Source organism: Silurus meridionalis, chromosome 1 (assembly GCF_014805685.1).
Source record: "Silurus meridionalis isolate SWU-2019-XX chromosome 1, ASM1480568v1, whole genome shotgun sequence".
In the NCBI taxonomy this organism is placed as follows: domain Eukaryota; kingdom Metazoa; phylum Chordata; class Actinopteri; order Siluriformes; family Siluridae; genus Silurus; species Silurus meridionalis.
This window is the reverse complement of record NC_060884.1, coordinates 25,747,816-25,764,647: the sequence shown is the minus strand read 5'-3', so window position 1 is coordinate 25,764,647 and position 16,832 is coordinate 25,747,816. Positions and strand designations below refer to the sequence as shown.

Here is a 16,832-nt window from a genome sequence, read left to right as displayed (position 1 = left end):
CATATTTCAACATGCTAATAACCCAATAACGATAAGCCTAACCAGAGCCCAGACCCTAAACCCATTAAAAACCTATGGAATAACCTAAAAAAAGCCATGCACAGGAGATGACCTTGCAATTTGAAGGAACTTTTCTGCTAAAAAAAAAGGGTCGGAAAAATTTCCACATTCTAGATGTGTGAAGTTAGATTTTTTTCACAAATACTTGATGCTGTAATAAAGGCAAGGTGCAAAGTTTTAGTTGGGAGGGGTGTTCAGACTTATGCAATCAAATAAATCAAATCAAATCAAATCAAATCAAATCAAATTTTATTTGTCACATACACATACATACAGGGTTACGACATGCAGTGAAATGCAATCAAGCCGTGGTAGTTTGTTTATTTATTTATTTATTTATTTATTTATTTATTTATTTATTTATTTAAAATATTCCCCAAAATGATATATTTTTCCTCTGGATTTCTGTTTGTTGGAATAATGCATTAAAGATGGAACAAGTCTGGTATTGATGCTGTTATTTCTGTCTTTATAGTTTTAAAAACCTACAATTTCATAAGGGTGCATGGACCTTTGTTTTTCTATCCACTGTATCTTTTTGATGTCCATAATACTAAGGGAGAAGTTCAAAAAAGCTCTGAGACTCTAATTTCTTCACTTCATCACTGTACACTGTTCTATACAGGCAATATGATTTTTATATGTAGAAACATTTTTTATGAAATTTGTTTTGGGTTACAGATTTTCGTTCCATGTGCATAAAAGTAGACGAAGTATAAAGGAAACTAAAATCTCGAGACCTTGATCATCGGCTCGTTTGCTTTGGCTGCAATGTAGTGTTTGAAGAAAAAAAAGAGAGAAGTTTACTTAGAAGTTGAAAGCTTGCTAATGATTCAAATGTGAAATTCAACACATGGCTGAGGAATTCTTTCCCCCCTTTTCTTGCCCCCAATTGCTCATTAAAGCCTTTAAACACTGAACAGAAACAACAGGCTGTTCTTTCCTTGAATGTATAAAGAAATCGGAGGGAAAAAAAAGCTCTACCAGACTCTAGACTTTATTCAATTGTTTTATTCTTGCTCATTTCCTGGGCAATTACCAGGTAATTTATGTGTACCTGAATTTTCGATGTTTTGTTTATTTTTAAGGAATGTACATATGTTGGTTTTGTGATGATCGCAAATGTTGAGTTGCTCAGTAGCTCCTAGTTTTAAAACCACAATGACTGTATAATACTGTAGAAAGAACATTACTCATAATCACACACTCCAGTGATCAAGTTCTCACTCTCCAGTGTTCTGTATTGTTTAAAGACTATAATCACACTCTTGATGTCACCCAAATGAGGATGGGTTCCCCTTTTGAGTCTGGTTCCTCTCAAGGTTTCTTCCTCATAACATCTAAGGGAGTTTTTCCTCGCCACAGTCACCACGGCTGCTCATCAGGGATGAATACACACCGTTCACCTTAACTGTTGATTTCTGTAAAGCTGCTTTGAGACAATGTCTGTTGTGAAAAGTGCTATAGAAATAAACTTGACTTGTATTTGTCTTTGTGTGTGTTATGATTTACCAATCTATCTAAAACTTCATGAAGTACTTCAACTACAACTCCCATGATTCATTGTGTTGGCTTCTCCTGCAGGTTTTGGTCTCAGCAGTGTGTGATGAAGCTGGGAGGCGTTGAAATTTCTCGTCCATTCATTTGCAGAGAACGGGGGTAGACCCCACCTTCTCCAGCACGGCCTGGGTGGAGGGCGTTTAGAAAAGCGGTGGTGAAAACGGCAAGAAAACACTGGAGAGTTTTTTTTTTTGGTTCTTCTTCTTCTTTCTGAATCAGAAAGTGCACACCAGGTTGGGGGTGGGTTTACTGTGGTTTTCCTTCCTTCCCTTTATTTCTCACTTATTTCCTTATTCAGTGTTTCATTCCTGTGCAGTATAAAAGTCACTCAGATTTTGCTTTAGAGTAGAAAAGTGCAGTGAAGTAACGGAATATGCTCTGCGTGGAGATAAAGATCTGATGGAGCGCTTCTAACTCTCCAGTTTCAGGGAGATGTCGAAGCTTTTCCGAGCCGTGATCTTGGGTCCTCCGGGCTCGGGGAAAGGCACCATCTCGGAGCGGGTGGCGAGCATCTTCGGCCTGCAACATCTGTCCAGCGGTGACTTTCTGCGCCAGAACATCACGGCTAATACGGGTGCGTGGATTTCCACCCACATATACACCAGTTCTCCTATGTCAGCCTGTGCGCGCGCGTGCGTGAGCGAGCGTGCGTGCAAAACCTCACGCAACCGTGGAAAAAAACTCACGCGCGTGCCCCAGATTAACGTTGCACGCGCAAAAAGAAAGTGCTGGATAGCAAGACCTCGTAGCGTCGTAACTTTAAAGTAGACCGGCGTTTATCATACTGTAATGACTGACGCGCGTTCAGAGCATGAACACTTAAGTTTTTCTTTTTCTTTCTTTCTTTCTTTTCCCCGCAAAGAACCCCGTGCACGAGCTCCAGCAACCAAAACCTAGGGAAAAATTGAATGCATGCAATATGCATTAAATAAGATGCAACTTTCCAAATCTAGTGCACGCCTGGGCAAGGAAAAAATATGAAGGAAAATATAAAGGTTTTCATTTCCATCACAACAAAATCATTGGTGAGAAAATGAGCAGGAGTGGGTTTAAAACATTGAATTTGACTTATATAGAGTAGTGTTCTTGTATGCAAGGGTAAAATGATGATTGAAATTATGTAAAATTACCACACACACACACACACAAACCAAACACAAGTATGGGTGCACACTATTTGTCAAAAATAGCTTGTTTTAAGAAAGGAAATGGGAAAGGGGAGATTAGTCATTATTTATTTGTCTGCTGCAGCTGGTGCACCTCATCCACAGCGTGAAGCACAGAACTGGAATCAGTATTATTAGAGCAGGGAGAGATCATCAATATTTGCTCATTTGTTTCCTAATATTCTGCCATTTACACGTCCTTCGGCCTGCAGAAATGTATCGCAGTCACGCTTAGATGAAACTTAAGCATTCATTTAATTAAATGGAGTTAAATGTAGTATTTTGGCCTTTAGTCTATTTTTTTGTTGCACAAGTAATGTCTGAATCCTGAGAGTAAAGGTCTCTGCTCAGGCGATCACTACTAACATCATCTGTTACTTAAATTATATTGCAATTTGCGTTTTGCACATTGACATAGACTTGATATAGACTCAGTTTTCCAGGGAACAAAAGTGTGTGGAGGTATGAAGCAACAACTCCTGATATGTGACCTTGTTCTTTCTTTTGTCTAATAATAATTGAGATATTTACTTATGCAATAGCAAATAATAACTATTATTTTTGACTAGCTGAAACCTGGAAAATCTGTAAAATATGATCAAAGGTAATAGTTACTTTTGTACTGTGTAAAATGTTTGTTAAATGTGTCTTTAAATCTTGAATGCTTTCGTTTGTATGGACATTCTACTCAAAAGAACACTGTAGAGCCGGAGTTTTAAGAACATGATTGGATGGATTTGAAAGAAACAGTTGACATTAAGAAGCAAAATGTATATATTAGTTTGGGACACTTCATTGTAATATTTATTTGTGTTTTTCCAAAATGCAATTCTACATTTAGTCCTGATTTGCTGTTAATAATAAATAATAACCTCCATTCTTCTGTTCCTCCATAATTTGAAATGTGGTTGTGGAGATGTATGTGCTCAGTCACAGGGGCTTTTGTGAAGTCAGGGACCGATGTGGGGTGAGGAGGACTCAGCGTTCCAATTTACCCCAAAGGTGTTCAGTATGGTTAAGGTCAGAGCTCTATAGCAGGCCACTCAAGATCTTCTACCTCTTTATGAAGGTGGTGTTGAGAACATTCTATAAAATTGTTGACAGGTTTGTGAAGACCCACATATGACTGGAAAAGTGAGGTGTCCGAATACTTTTTTTTCTATATAGTGTATGTCAATCTCACTTTCAGAGATAATCTTCGACAAAAAATGGATTAAACCTTTCCGAACACATCTTTACAGTGGTATATCTATTTTAAAAGATTTGTGCAAGCATGCAAAACAGTGTACCCACAAAGTCTCCATACATATTATTTTTTCAAAATGTTTCATACTTGGTTTATATTGTATTTTTTTCAGATTAGCCTTCATGTTTCAAAACAAGGCCATGGTGTACAAAGGATAAGAAACAGCCCAGTGATCATTGAAAGGAATGCATTCAAAATGTAGTTCCTTGCATAAAACAAAATGTGTTAAAAATGAGTTGATGATAAATGAGAAAGGTTAACTCTGCATTAAGGATTTCTTTTAGTTTATAAAGTTATATTTTGCTAGAAAGTGTTCCATTGTATAGAGACTTCTTGAATAGGGAAGCAAGTAAAATGTTCAATCTGAGGCTCTACATTCTAAGAAAGCTGTCTATAGCTCATGCTATCACTGGTGCAGAGAATAACACTTAATACCTTACAGTTTCTGGGGAAAATTGTGTTCATTCATTTATTCATCTTCAGTAACCACTCTATCTTGGTCAGGGCTGCGGTGGATCCAATCCCTGGGTAAGATCCTGGAAATAAATCGTGGACGGGCCCATTACAATGGCACAATGCATACACAATAACACACTTATTTACAGCAATTTGAACATAACCAGTCTGACTACTAACACAGACATAAATAATGAACAATTGGTACAAACATTTGCGTTTTGAAACCACAGTGAATTTGTAAAAACACTAGCTAGATTTTAAACCTCCATTACATCAGCAACAACAACTGTGCAGTCAGACTAAATTAAACAAAGAAAGAAATATTAATGTGTAATGATTACCAATAAGCATAAGTCCAATTATTATAATTGTTTTATCAAACTCATGGATTTGATGCATTATTGTGGATTTAATTGCCTATGTCTATGATACCAATTTGAATATAATAGAAAAAAAAAAAATAAAGCTCTGTTTCCAGGAATCAAGAAAGTTTTATGGTATAGTACTTTCATAATGAGGTCTTCATATTGGTCCATGTTGTTAATCTAATCCGTCCTTGCAGAGGCTGGAATTTTGGCTAAAACGTACATAGAGAAAGGTGCTTTGGTGCCAGACCATGTGATGACCCGCCTGATGCTTCCCCGGCTTGAGGAAATGACCCGCCACAGCTGGCTTTTGGATGGTACAGTATAAATGATAATTATACTTCTAAAGTTGTATATTTTGAAAATGTTTACAGCTTTAAACTTATATACTTATAGCATGTATACCTTACAATTGTTTTTTTTTTTTCATAATTGCTTGTACATTGTCAACTGAACAGACATTCAGTTCACTGTTCATTGTGCCTGATTTATTGTACAAAAATGTGTCTTTGTTTAAATGCAGATAACCTATTGTGGTCCATATGAAAAGTATTTCAGTATTATTATTTGCTTCAGTTCTATAAAATATACAACTTTTTATAAAGAAATACTAAATTCTTTTTAAAAAGGAATAAGTAAAACCTGCACCATGTTTGAGGATTTGTTGATACTCATAGTTGTATTTGTCCTTGATTTAGCTTCCAGTATCATCCAAAGGATAATATAATCGGGTAGGGACGAGCATGTTGCAGTGTTTCATCAAACCCAGATAAGCATTTTTTTAAAGGCACAGGAAAACTTGAAATAGAGGAACAATTGAAAACTATATTGTATTTCGTGGCTCAAATCTTCTGATTTCTCCACATTTTCTGCTTCATTGTGTCTGTTTAAGTTTGTGAAGTCTTTAGAATGTTGTCGGTTCCTGACCCCACAGAGAAGTTAATGTGTGTCAGGTAATAATGTAGAATATAGAAAAATGTTGTGGAAGGAGCTGAAGTGTGCAGATCATGTGAGGAAACCCACCAACATTCCAGTGTCAAAGCTGTTTGTACTGCGATATGGGCTAAAATCTTACCAAAAAAATTCCACATATCAACAGTTACTGGAAATGTGAAGTAGCCATTTTTGCAGCACAAATAGGTCACACTATTACCGAAAGCAAAGTTTTACATACTTCTGCCTCTTACATGTATATGTAGTATTGGTGAAAACCTGATTATTGTTAAGGCCATATTTATGTGGAAAATATCGAATGTTTAATATTTTGTATATTATAATATTTTGTATAATATAATATTTTGTTAAGTAGAGTACAAAAACTTTCAAGCAACTGTTTATGCCACACTGCTGTTAAATTCTTAAACTTTTCTAGAATGTGAGCCCTGAGCAGGTTGAGATTTTATTCTTTGTTTCTTTGGTACCATTTACAGGACTGGGACTTGTATGGCAGATTGCTCTACACAATATAATCCTAAAAGTGTAGTGTTGTAACTGTTTATAATCGCTGTACTGTGAATGATAACAGGAACGGATTATTTGATACCAGTTGAGATACTGCAGACTGAACTAAAGTAATATACCACATCAGCCTGTGTTTATTTGAATGCTTTTAGCTTATTGATGGTTTTTTTTTGTTTGTTTTTTTACTGGAACATGAAGATCATTAGGATCGTTCTTTCTTCTACTTTCGATCCATTTAGGAGCAGTTTTGGCTCGCTTCAACAAAAAAACAGCAGCCAATTCTATTGTTCCTCAGGTGGGGAATCAAGTTCAAATGGGCTTGGAGTTTCAATATTTATGCTAGAAGGTTGCCTTAGGGCTTTTTCAAGAAAACACCCCCAAAATTCAAACTAGTTTTTAAATATATGTTTATATATATGGGCAGTGGTAGTCCAGTGGTTAAGGCTCTGGGTTACTGATCACAAGGTCAGCGGTTCAAGCCCCAGCACAGCCAAGCTACCACTGTTGAGCCCTTGAGCAAGGCACTTAACCCTATCAGCTCCAGGGGCGCCGTACCATGGCTGACCCTGCGCTCTGACCCCAGCTTCCAGATGAGTTGGGATATGCGAAAAAACTAGAAATTTCCCCACTGTGGGACGAATAAAGGTTAAATTAAATTAAAATTATTAAATTAATTAATTGATTTAAGTTATCTATTTCAAGAAAAAGAGATATTGCCCAAAATATAATAATATAGTACAGGGATATACAGTGTGGGATGTCTAAACTCATAATTATGCATTTTCATGCTTGGTACACAAGAGGAATAAACATGGATGCCTCTATGGAGGTGTTCATTTTGTTAACAATAATAGTGATTATTATGATAACAGTACGATATTATGAGAATTTATGATGTATGACGTTTTTGATGGTCAGTGTGTCTCAGTTGATTGAGTAATAGAAAATACTACATTCAGACAAATGGCTGTAATTATAGTTTATAGTAATAGTTTATAAAGTGTCTGTAAAACGTTTGGAAACACCTAGACTTTTATCATTTTTTAGACACCAACAAGTTCCTTCTGATTATATGCAAGAAACAAGGTCAAAGGCACAGGTTGATCTGAAAACACACAAGAATTGGACAGTGAATGACCTCGAATGGGAAAAACGTTTAAGGACAGATGACACCAAATTAGATTTCTTTTGGCTCTAACAGAAGAACTTGTGTAAGAAAGAGATGATGTTAGGAGACTGTTTCACAACCACATTCAAACATTGAGGTTGAGGTTTGTTTTTATAGAGACTTATTCTGGGTGAAGGGAATCTTGAATCAACATGGCTACCATTCCACGGTCAACACCATGTAATTGTATCTGGACTGCAGGTTATTTGGAATGAACTTCACCATACAAGAAAATGACCAAAGCATACATCCAAGCTCTGTTAGCGGTATTTAGAGAGCAAAACAGTCGGTTGGAGTGTTATGTGTCATGGATTGACCTGCCCAGTCACCACACCTAAATCCTATTGAACTACTCTGGGATAAACTTTATCACAAGGTCAGAAAGAAATATCCAACAACTGAAGAAAATCTTTGGCATGTTTTACAAGAGGCACTGCAAAGTATTCCAGCTGATTTGGATAAACTATCCGGATGCCAGGAGTGTAAAAAAAAGCTGTTATTCATGCTAAGAGAGGATTTTAAAATGAAAATAAAGTCTCACAACTGTATATTTGTTTGTTCAACAAAAATCTTCATGGCGTCTAAAACAATAAGAGAGTTGTTGAGTTTTTAAACTTTTGGCAGGAACTGTACGCACAGTGCGAGCAGCCATATTGACATGACATCATGTTCCGAACTCTGAGTTTTTGACATTTATTGCAAATTGAGGGGACTTCCTGGGCTTTTTCGGAGTGGAAGATAAGAAATTCTGAGTTACAAGCTTTTTTAGCACAGCAGAGAAATTCATACTTTCCAAAATACTTGTGTTGGTGTTAAATTGGATGTAAGACAGTACTTGGCAAAGCCAGATTGCATGTTTAGTAAAATTTCTGTAATCAGTTTAAAATCAGCTGTAACACTGTGGTGGAGTGAAGAGGGTGGGGCCTGACATAGAATCAAGTTGGCACAACTTCAGCCTGATTTGCTTCAAGGTTTATAAACATTGCTACTTGATTTCCCTTAAAAAAACAAAAAATGTGTGTCCGTCAGAATACACTCTACTTTAGTCTTAGGCTTAAAGATGTGGTGTAATGATTTGATGGCACAAAAGCGAGATCTAAAAAAATATTCTGTATCTTTTTACATGTTATGAAATGCAGTGGTGTTGCAGAAGAATGTGTTGCAATTGTTTACTAGTGCTGGACCTGTAGTGAAATTTTAAGACCAATCTAATCGGAAGCTCAACGTTCTTCTTCTAAATGATGAGAATAGAAAGATTTTCAGTTGTCTTGACCTTTAAGGCTGAAATTCTTTATTATTCAGTATTTATTTTTTATTTGTTTTGCAAAGTTTTATTGGCTCGCCCTTCCCTCTAGGTTTTCCTCGGACCCTAGCCCAGGCTGAGGCACTAAACAGTGCCTGTGATCTTGATGTTGTCATTAGCCTTAACATTCCCCTGGAAACGTTAAAGGAAAGACTGCGTCATCGCTGGATTCACCCGGCCAGTGGAAGGGTGTATAACATGTGCTTTAACCCTCCCCGTGTTCAGGTAGGCATCTCTTCTTTTCTTTACTGTAGATTAATAAGGATATTGCCTGCGATTTGATTGTGTTTTTTGTTTCAAAATGAAATTGGATTAATTTGTAGCTTTCTTCAGAGGAGAAACATTCGAGATTTTGTGGGTACAAATACACCAGGAATTAAATAATAAAAAAAAAATGACATACACTGGATACATATATCATAAACAGAAATCATAAATCATACATATTATTTTATATTGATGCCTTTACAGAAAGTTAAATTTCAACATTTCCTGAAACTGCACATGAAACCACTTAAAAGTGACCGTAGGCTTATCAAGTCTTGTTTTTCAGAACTTCCTCAGGAACTTGTGTACAACAAGGCCCTTGTGTTCTCTGTCTTTCTGCTTTAGGGAGTGGATGATATCACAGGAGAGCCACTGATTCAACATGAAGATGATAAACCAGAGGCTCTGGTTGCCCGTCTGAGGCACTACAAAGACGTGGCAAAGCCTGTCATAGATTTATACAGGTAAGTTTACTGAGGTGTTTGCTATGTGGCAAAAGCCAGAAGTTGGCACAAATTTTGTAAATGGACTCCCAACATTTACAGACCAGGGCCACAGCTCTGTTTTTTAAAGCAAGCGTAAAGAGCATTTACAATCTACATTAGAGTCAAAGGTTCTCAGAGAGACTGATCAAACAGTGTGACAAGGTGCAATAGCCTTGTTTGCTTTTTAAACTAATTAAGTCATAATAATGTTACACACTTTGAATTAAATCAAACTATGTGGAAAAATAAGGCCATGTTTACACTGATACTTTTTCATTTGAAAACGCATTTTCTTCTCTCCGTTTTGAACTTCCGCCCACCCTGAGACGGCGTTCTCAGGTCAACGCAAAATTAGCTTTTTTTTAAAAATGCTTTTCAAAGTGGATTTATTCAAAAAGGTCTTTTACAAAACGGAGGCTTTCAAAAACAATGTACCATGTTAGTCATTGCCATGACCTTTCTAAAAGCCGGAAAGTAAATAAACGGCAGGCGGATTTGATGCGCCTTATGGTTTGCTCACGCGCAGTAAAGGGACGAAATTGTTTTTAAATGTTTTATTGTGGGTGAGAAACGTTTGGGAAATGAAAGTGTGGACACTTGACAAAAAAGCAGTTTTCAAGTTTATCCGGATCAGTATAGACGTAGCTATAGTCAATATAAATTTCACGCATAATCCTTTATGTGAAAGAATTAGATTCTATGGCTACTAATGAATATCAGCGTGGTTGAAGAAAATTTTTCATTAAAATCACGTGAATCACGTGTACATTTTATCTGATCACGAGAAAAGGTAACAACTCCAACAAATCATAGAGCATCACTTTATAAAACGTTTTATGTTAGTCTCTCAAGTTTGGTTCTTAATAGTTCATTTCAGTCAGACGGGTAATCATTATTCAAAAAATTTAAGGGTTACATATGAGTGCAAGAGAAAACATAGGACATGGTTGAACATGAAAAATTAGTAACCAGGTAAACAAAATTGGTCCAGGAAACATGACAGACATTAATTCTGAGTTAATAAAAGACTGGGGGAAATTCTGAACTGTAAGCGAAATTTTGAGAATCTTTTTTTTCCTTTCGGCTACCGTAGTTTCTAACATATTTAAGGTGTTTTTAGTACACTTCACTTCTTCAGCCAAGTGTCTTTTTATAATTGTGCTCAGAATAAGCTCTCTCAACCTACACTCTCTTGCTTCTGTATGTACCTGCTATACAGACTATAAGGACAAAACCCTACCATAAGATATGTATGTCCATTTTTTTTAACCATCCCATTCCACATTTAGTCTACGTTCGCTGTTTCATTAACCATCACTCGTCTGTAAAGATGTTCCACTAGATTTCGGAGTATGTTTGTGGAGATTTTGCTTATTCTTCCACAAGGGTATTAGTAAAGTCAGGTACTGGTGTGTGAAGAGGAATCCTGGGGTGCAGTCAGTGTTTCAGTTCATCCCAAAGGTGTTTAATAGGGTTGAGGTCAAAGCTCTATAGCAGGCCACTCAAGATCTTCCACTCCAACCACCCAATCTTCATGAAGCTGGCTTTGTGGACAGGGAAAAATGTTATGCTGGAACAGGTTTGGATCTCCATGTTCAAGTGAAGGAAAAATTGCATCCAAAGACTTTCAATACGGTTGTGTTCTTCCAGTGCTGTAGTAACAGTTTGAACAAAACGTTCTTTAAAAGGTTTGATGTACAGGAGAATTATTGCATCAATTATTAAAAAAATAGATAGTACTTTTACTTTTAATACTTAAATCCATCCAGCATGTACATTTACTCATGTAGAATTGTAAAATATTATTGTAATAATATTTAAGCAGTATTTGTACTTTACTGAAGCACAGGAATAGTAAACTCCATCCACCTCTACTACCACCACATCTTCACATGCCATAAGGGCATGTGTAACCCACAAATGTTAAACATGTTATTTGTTCCATGGTGTTTATTAAGGGGAAATCCAAAACTCATAGTCAGAAACCCTCAGCTCTTAAGTATTGCACTCATACAAAAAGTGGCATTTGAGCACCTGGCAACATTTGCTGTTTATATCAATTTCCAAGGCAAGCAATAATTAAGGCTATCAAGCATACACAACATAGTAAAAAAGTATAAATATAAAATATTAGAAATTAAAATAAATTAATGGTATAATATAAAACTCAATTTTATATATATATTAATATAAAACTATTTCCATTAAATTTAGTATAGTGTGTGTGTGTGTGTGTGTGTGTGTGTGTGTGTGTGTGTGAAATTATTTTAACCAAATTTCCTATAAAGCCTATAACAGAGGCAGTAAAAAGACAGTAAATTTCATCCTATTATTTTTGGGATTGCAACGTAATATTTCTTAAACAATTCACTGGTTTACAGTATATATTAAATTTAAATAAAATACTACAAATATTGATTATGGGGGGGTCTAACGTTTTAGGTAATGTTTAGGTTCTTTATTTATGTGACTATTTTAGTGGAACACAAACACTCTTCATGCTTAGATTATGCTAATGAACATAATCAAGCTTGTTCAGGGAAGTGCTCCAAGTCAGAAGGTTATGACTTCAAATCTCAGCCCTGGTTGTATGCTCGAACAAAACTTGAACCCTTCTTCTGCATTTATGGCGTTTGGCAAATGCGCTTTTCTTAGATTTATGCGCTTAGATTTATCTCATTCATACAACTGAGCAGCTATGGGGTTAAGGGCTTTGCTCAGGGGCCCAGGAGTAAGAGCTTGGTTTGAGATTTGTATTTATGATCTTTGGATCCAAAGTCTAATACCTTAAGCACTAAGCTACCACCTTCCCTTCATTTGTTCACTTGCACCCTATTTTAATCATAAGTCATATTGGGTTACATCGACATCTATTCTAGTGGATACAGTTTATTTGATAGTGTATTTACTGCTGGTAAAGTTTTCAATTATTTATTTTCTGGCAACTCTGCTGCATGGAGATTACTAGAAGTATGGATGTATCTGGGAAATACAAGGACAGTAAATTTAAGTAGTTGAGTACATCTGTAGTTATTGGTTAGCTGTTGATGTATTTCGTTGCCTACAAAGTTGTTTTGCACTCCTTGTTCAAATGTTAATAGCATGCATTTTCTCTACTATGCCGATTAAAGCAATTCAGCTAAATGTGTTTACGGCTCAAAAAAAACAACCAAACAGTCTTAGCATTATAGTAATAGCACTCTGGTTTTACTCTGTATAGGGGAATCAAAGAACTGTATGAATCAGTTGAACAGTGGTTCAAGTCAGTTTGAGTTTGAATAGCCAGAGCTTGTCAGGTCACGTCTGGTCATGTTAGCTTTTTTCAACTGAATAAAAAGATGTTTTACAGTCTAGACATATGTGTAGGCTGGATTTACTTGCTACAGAATTTGGGAATTTAAGTAACACAGCATCGATGTACTGAGAAAATACCAGTACAGTAATACAGTGCATCTCACATTAGAACATTAAAACAGGAAAATGGAAGTCATGTGGTTGAATGACCACATGAAGTTGCTGCATTTTTTTGCTCCATGTGTATTTATTTATTTATTTTTAACTTCTTGGAGTTAATTTCTTGCATTTTTCGATTGTAGGCCACAATTTATTTCTTTTATTCCACAGCAATCTGCCAATGTACATTTTATTTACGGTATATATAATGTCATTGAAAATTCGCAATATAAGTTCACACCCATCGAGCTGAGACAGATGCAAGTGCAGTTGAGACAGGTTAAAAGTAATCAGTAAGCCATGTCCAAAGGTTAAGCCAACTTCAAGCTCACAGACAGGCAGAGGGTCAGGAGATCAGTAAACAGGATTTCACAGTAGGAACCAGGAAACAAAGAGGAGTAAAAAAAATAAATGAATGGTGACCTACAAAGAAAGCTTGGTAAATTCAGAGTTGGCACTGCTGAGCATTTACATTGCAAAATCAGTTTTAAGGTTACGTGACACTCTTATTACTTCATAGTTGAGGCTTAAAAACAGTCGTTCCCTCATCAGCCTCTTTTTAATAATGATCTGATATAATGGTCTGAGCACTGACAAACAGACCTTCCGCTTCTGTAACTTCTAAAGCAATGCTGCAGCACTCATGCATCTGTTTTTTGAAGTCAGCTTCTGCACCTGACGCACAGCAGGAAGACTCAACTTCTTTGATAGACTCTTGCGAGGTCTGTTCTGAGTGGAAACCGTCTTGGAAAACCTCTGTATGACTCTGTATGAACCTCTGTATGGTCGGGGTCATACTGAGGGTTTTTTTAAGACGGTTTCCACTCAGAACAGGCCTCGAAATCTATCAAAGAAGTCAGCTTCTGCACCTAAAGCACAGCACGAAGACTCAACTTCTTTGATGGACCCTTGCGAGGCCTGTTCTGAGAGGAAACCGTCTTGGAAAACCTCTGTATGACCTTGGTCACTGTACTGTAACTCAGTTTCCATGTGTTACCGATCTTCTTATAGCCTCGACCATCTTTGTTGAGAGCAACATTTCTAATTCTCAAATCGTCAAAAAGTCTTTACCAGTGAGAGAATTGTACTTAAAGCAACAAATTTTAATTGCTTTGATACAAAATACACAAATTTATATAGTCCTGTCAAGCAGACAAAAACATGATGAATAGAATATGTGGATTATATCACTTTTGTTGGCAGTTATTTAGACAATAATGGCTGTATGTTGAGTTATTTTCAGAGGACAGTAAATCCATACTGCTATACAAGCTGCACATTGACTACTCTAAAATATATCCAAGTTTCATTACTATAGTATTGTCACTTGAGAAGATATTCTTAAATGCTAAATACTATTTATGTAGATAGACAGATTGCTAGGTCTAAACACCCTAGGTCTAAACATCATATCATGATGCTTATTTCATAGATCATACACTATGTGAATATATATATATATATATATATATATATATATATATATATATATATATATATATACACACTGATCTGAAATTCATCGATTGAGGTTTGGGAAACGTTTGCTTGTAATTTTAGCAATTGTGATGTTCACATCTGTACATTAAATTCATTAGAGTTGTTTTGTGCATTTAAAGGGCCAAAGGCATCCTACACATGTTTTCTGACACAGAGACGGACCGCATCTGGCCATACGTCAGCTCACTACTGAGTGCTAAGATCCCGACAGACCATGCAGACGTTCAGAGGGCCACAACCCACTGAAGAAATGGTTAATGTTTTTTTAATGGTCAATTCTACACATCAGAAGATCAGTTATCACTGTATTACATCATTCACATCATTTTTTGAAAAAGGAATCATTCCTTAAATTCTATCAAATGCAGTGTATCAACAGTGAATTATCAGGATCATTTTAGGTTAAAAGTGTTATTTTAGGTTCTGCAAAAAACATGGCAAAGCTTGCATCTGTCTTAGAAATCATTAGCTCAGATGTAGAATACCTGTTGACTAACCTGGATGTTTTTTTTTTTTTTGTGTGTGTTTTATAGAAACACAGCTAAATATATGAACTAGAAATAAGTAGAATCTTCACAAATCTGTTTTTTTTTAAAGTTTATATGTGGAATAAGTAAGTGATAAAGGACAGGTGTCATGTTTTACAGGATTCCTGTGATGTACAGTATTGTTCAAAATAATAGCAGTACAATGTGACTAACCAGAATAATCCAGGTTTTTAGTATATTTTTTATTGCTACGTGGCAAACAAGTTACCAGTAGGTGCAGTAGATTCTCAGAAAACAAACAAGACCCAGCATTCATGATATGCACGCTCTTAAGGCTGTGCAATTGGGCAATTACTTGAAAGGGGTGTGTTAAAAAACAATAGCAGTGTGGCATTCAGTCACTGAGGTCATCAATTTTGTGAAAAAACAGGTGTGAATCAGGTGGCCCTTATTTAAGGATGAAGCCAGCACTTGTTGAACATGCATTTGAAAGCCTGAGGAAAATGGGTCGTTCAAGACATTGTTCAGAAGAACAGCGTACTTTAATTAAAAAGTTGATTGGAGAGGGGAAAACCTATAAAGAGGTGCAAAAAATTATAGGCTGTTCAGCTAAAATGATCTCCAATGCCTTAAAATGGAGAGCAAAACCAGAGAGACGTGGAAGAAAACGGAAGACAACCATCAAAATGGATCGAAGAATAACCAGAATGGCAAAGGCTCAGCCAATGATCAGCTCCAGGATGATCAAAGACAGTCTGGAGTTACCTGTAAGTACTGTGACAGTTAGAAGACGTCTGAGTGAAGCTAATCTATTTTCAAGAATCCCCTGCAAAGTCCCTCTGTTAAAAAAAAGGCATGTGGAGAAGAGGTTACAATTTGCCAAAGAACACATCAACTGGCCTAAAGAGAAATGGAGGAACATTTTGTGGACTGATGAGAGTAAAATTGTTCTTTTTGGGTCCAAGGGCCACAGACAGTTTGTGAGACGACCCCCAAACTCTGAATTCAAGCCACAGTACACAGTGAAGACAGTGAAGCATGGTGGTGCAAGCATCATGATATGGGCATGTTTCTCCTACTATGGTGTTGGGCCTATTTATCGCATACCAGGGTTTATGGATCAGTTTGCATATGTCAAAATACTTAAAGAGGTCATGTTGCCTTATGCTGAAGAGGACATGCCCTTGAAATGGTTGTTTCAACAAGACAATGACCCCAAACACACTAGTAAACAAACAAAGTCTTGGTTCCAAACCAACAAAATTAATGTTATGAAGTGGCCAGCCCAATCCCCGGACCTTAATCCAATCGAGAACTTGTGGGGTGATATCAAAAATGCTGTTTCTGAAGCAAAACCAAGAAATGTAAATGAATTGTGGAATGTTGTTAAAGAATCATGAAATGGAATAACAGCTGAGAGGTGCCACATGTTGGTTGACTCCATGCCACAGATTTGAAGCAGTTTTAAAAAACTGTGGTCATACAACTAAATATTAGTTTAGTGATTCACAGGATTGCTAAATCCTAGAAACAAAAATGTTTGTACAAAATAGTTTTGAGTTTGTACAGTCAACGGCATACACTGCTATTTTTTTGAACACACCCCTTTCAACGAATTGCCCAATTGCACAGCCTTAAGAGCGTGCATATCATGAATGCTGGGTCTTGTTTGTTTTCTGAGAATCTACTGCACCAACTGGTAACTTGTTTGCCACGTAGCAATAAAAAATATACTAAAAACCTGGATTATTCTGGTTAGTCACATTTTACTGCTATTATTTTGAACAATACTGGATGTGATTGAGTAATTTCTGTCACTTTATTTCTGATACACTACGTGGTCTGACTATA

The 16,832-nt window shown here is 36.4% G+C and overlaps 1 protein-coding gene across 1 annotated transcript; it reads left to right on the top strand.

Moving 5' to 3' along the window:
* Positions 1 to 1,681: 1,681 nt before the first annotated feature.
* On the top strand, positions 1,682 to 15,210 carry ak4 (adenylate kinase 4). The gene is made up of 6 exons (XM_046855547.1): positions 1,682 to 1,860; positions 2,043 to 2,194; positions 5,054 to 5,173; positions 8,841 to 9,013; positions 9,401 to 9,519; positions 14,613 to 15,210. Exons 2-6 carry the CDS (start codon positions 2,053 to 2,055, stop codon positions 14,737 to 14,739), a joined length of 681 nt encoding a protein of 226 aa, XP_046711503.1. The 5' UTR covers positions 1,682 to 1,860; positions 2,043 to 2,052; the 3' UTR covers positions 14,740 to 15,210.
* Positions 15,211 to 16,832: the final 1,622 nt, after the last annotated feature.

Coding starts and splice junctions, on each gene's coding strand:
- ak4 (XM_046855547.1), top strand. CDS start 2,053: ATGTCGAAGCTTTTCCGAGCCGTGATCTTGGGTCCTCCGGGCTCGGGG. Junction 2,195..5,053: donor GAACATCACGGCTAATACGG/GTGCGTGGATTT, acceptor CCGTCCTTGCAG/AGGCTGGAATTTTGGCTAAA. Junction 9,520..14,612: donor CCTGTCATAGATTTATACAG/GTAAGTTTACTG, acceptor GTGCATTTAAAG/GGCCAAAGGCATCCTACACA.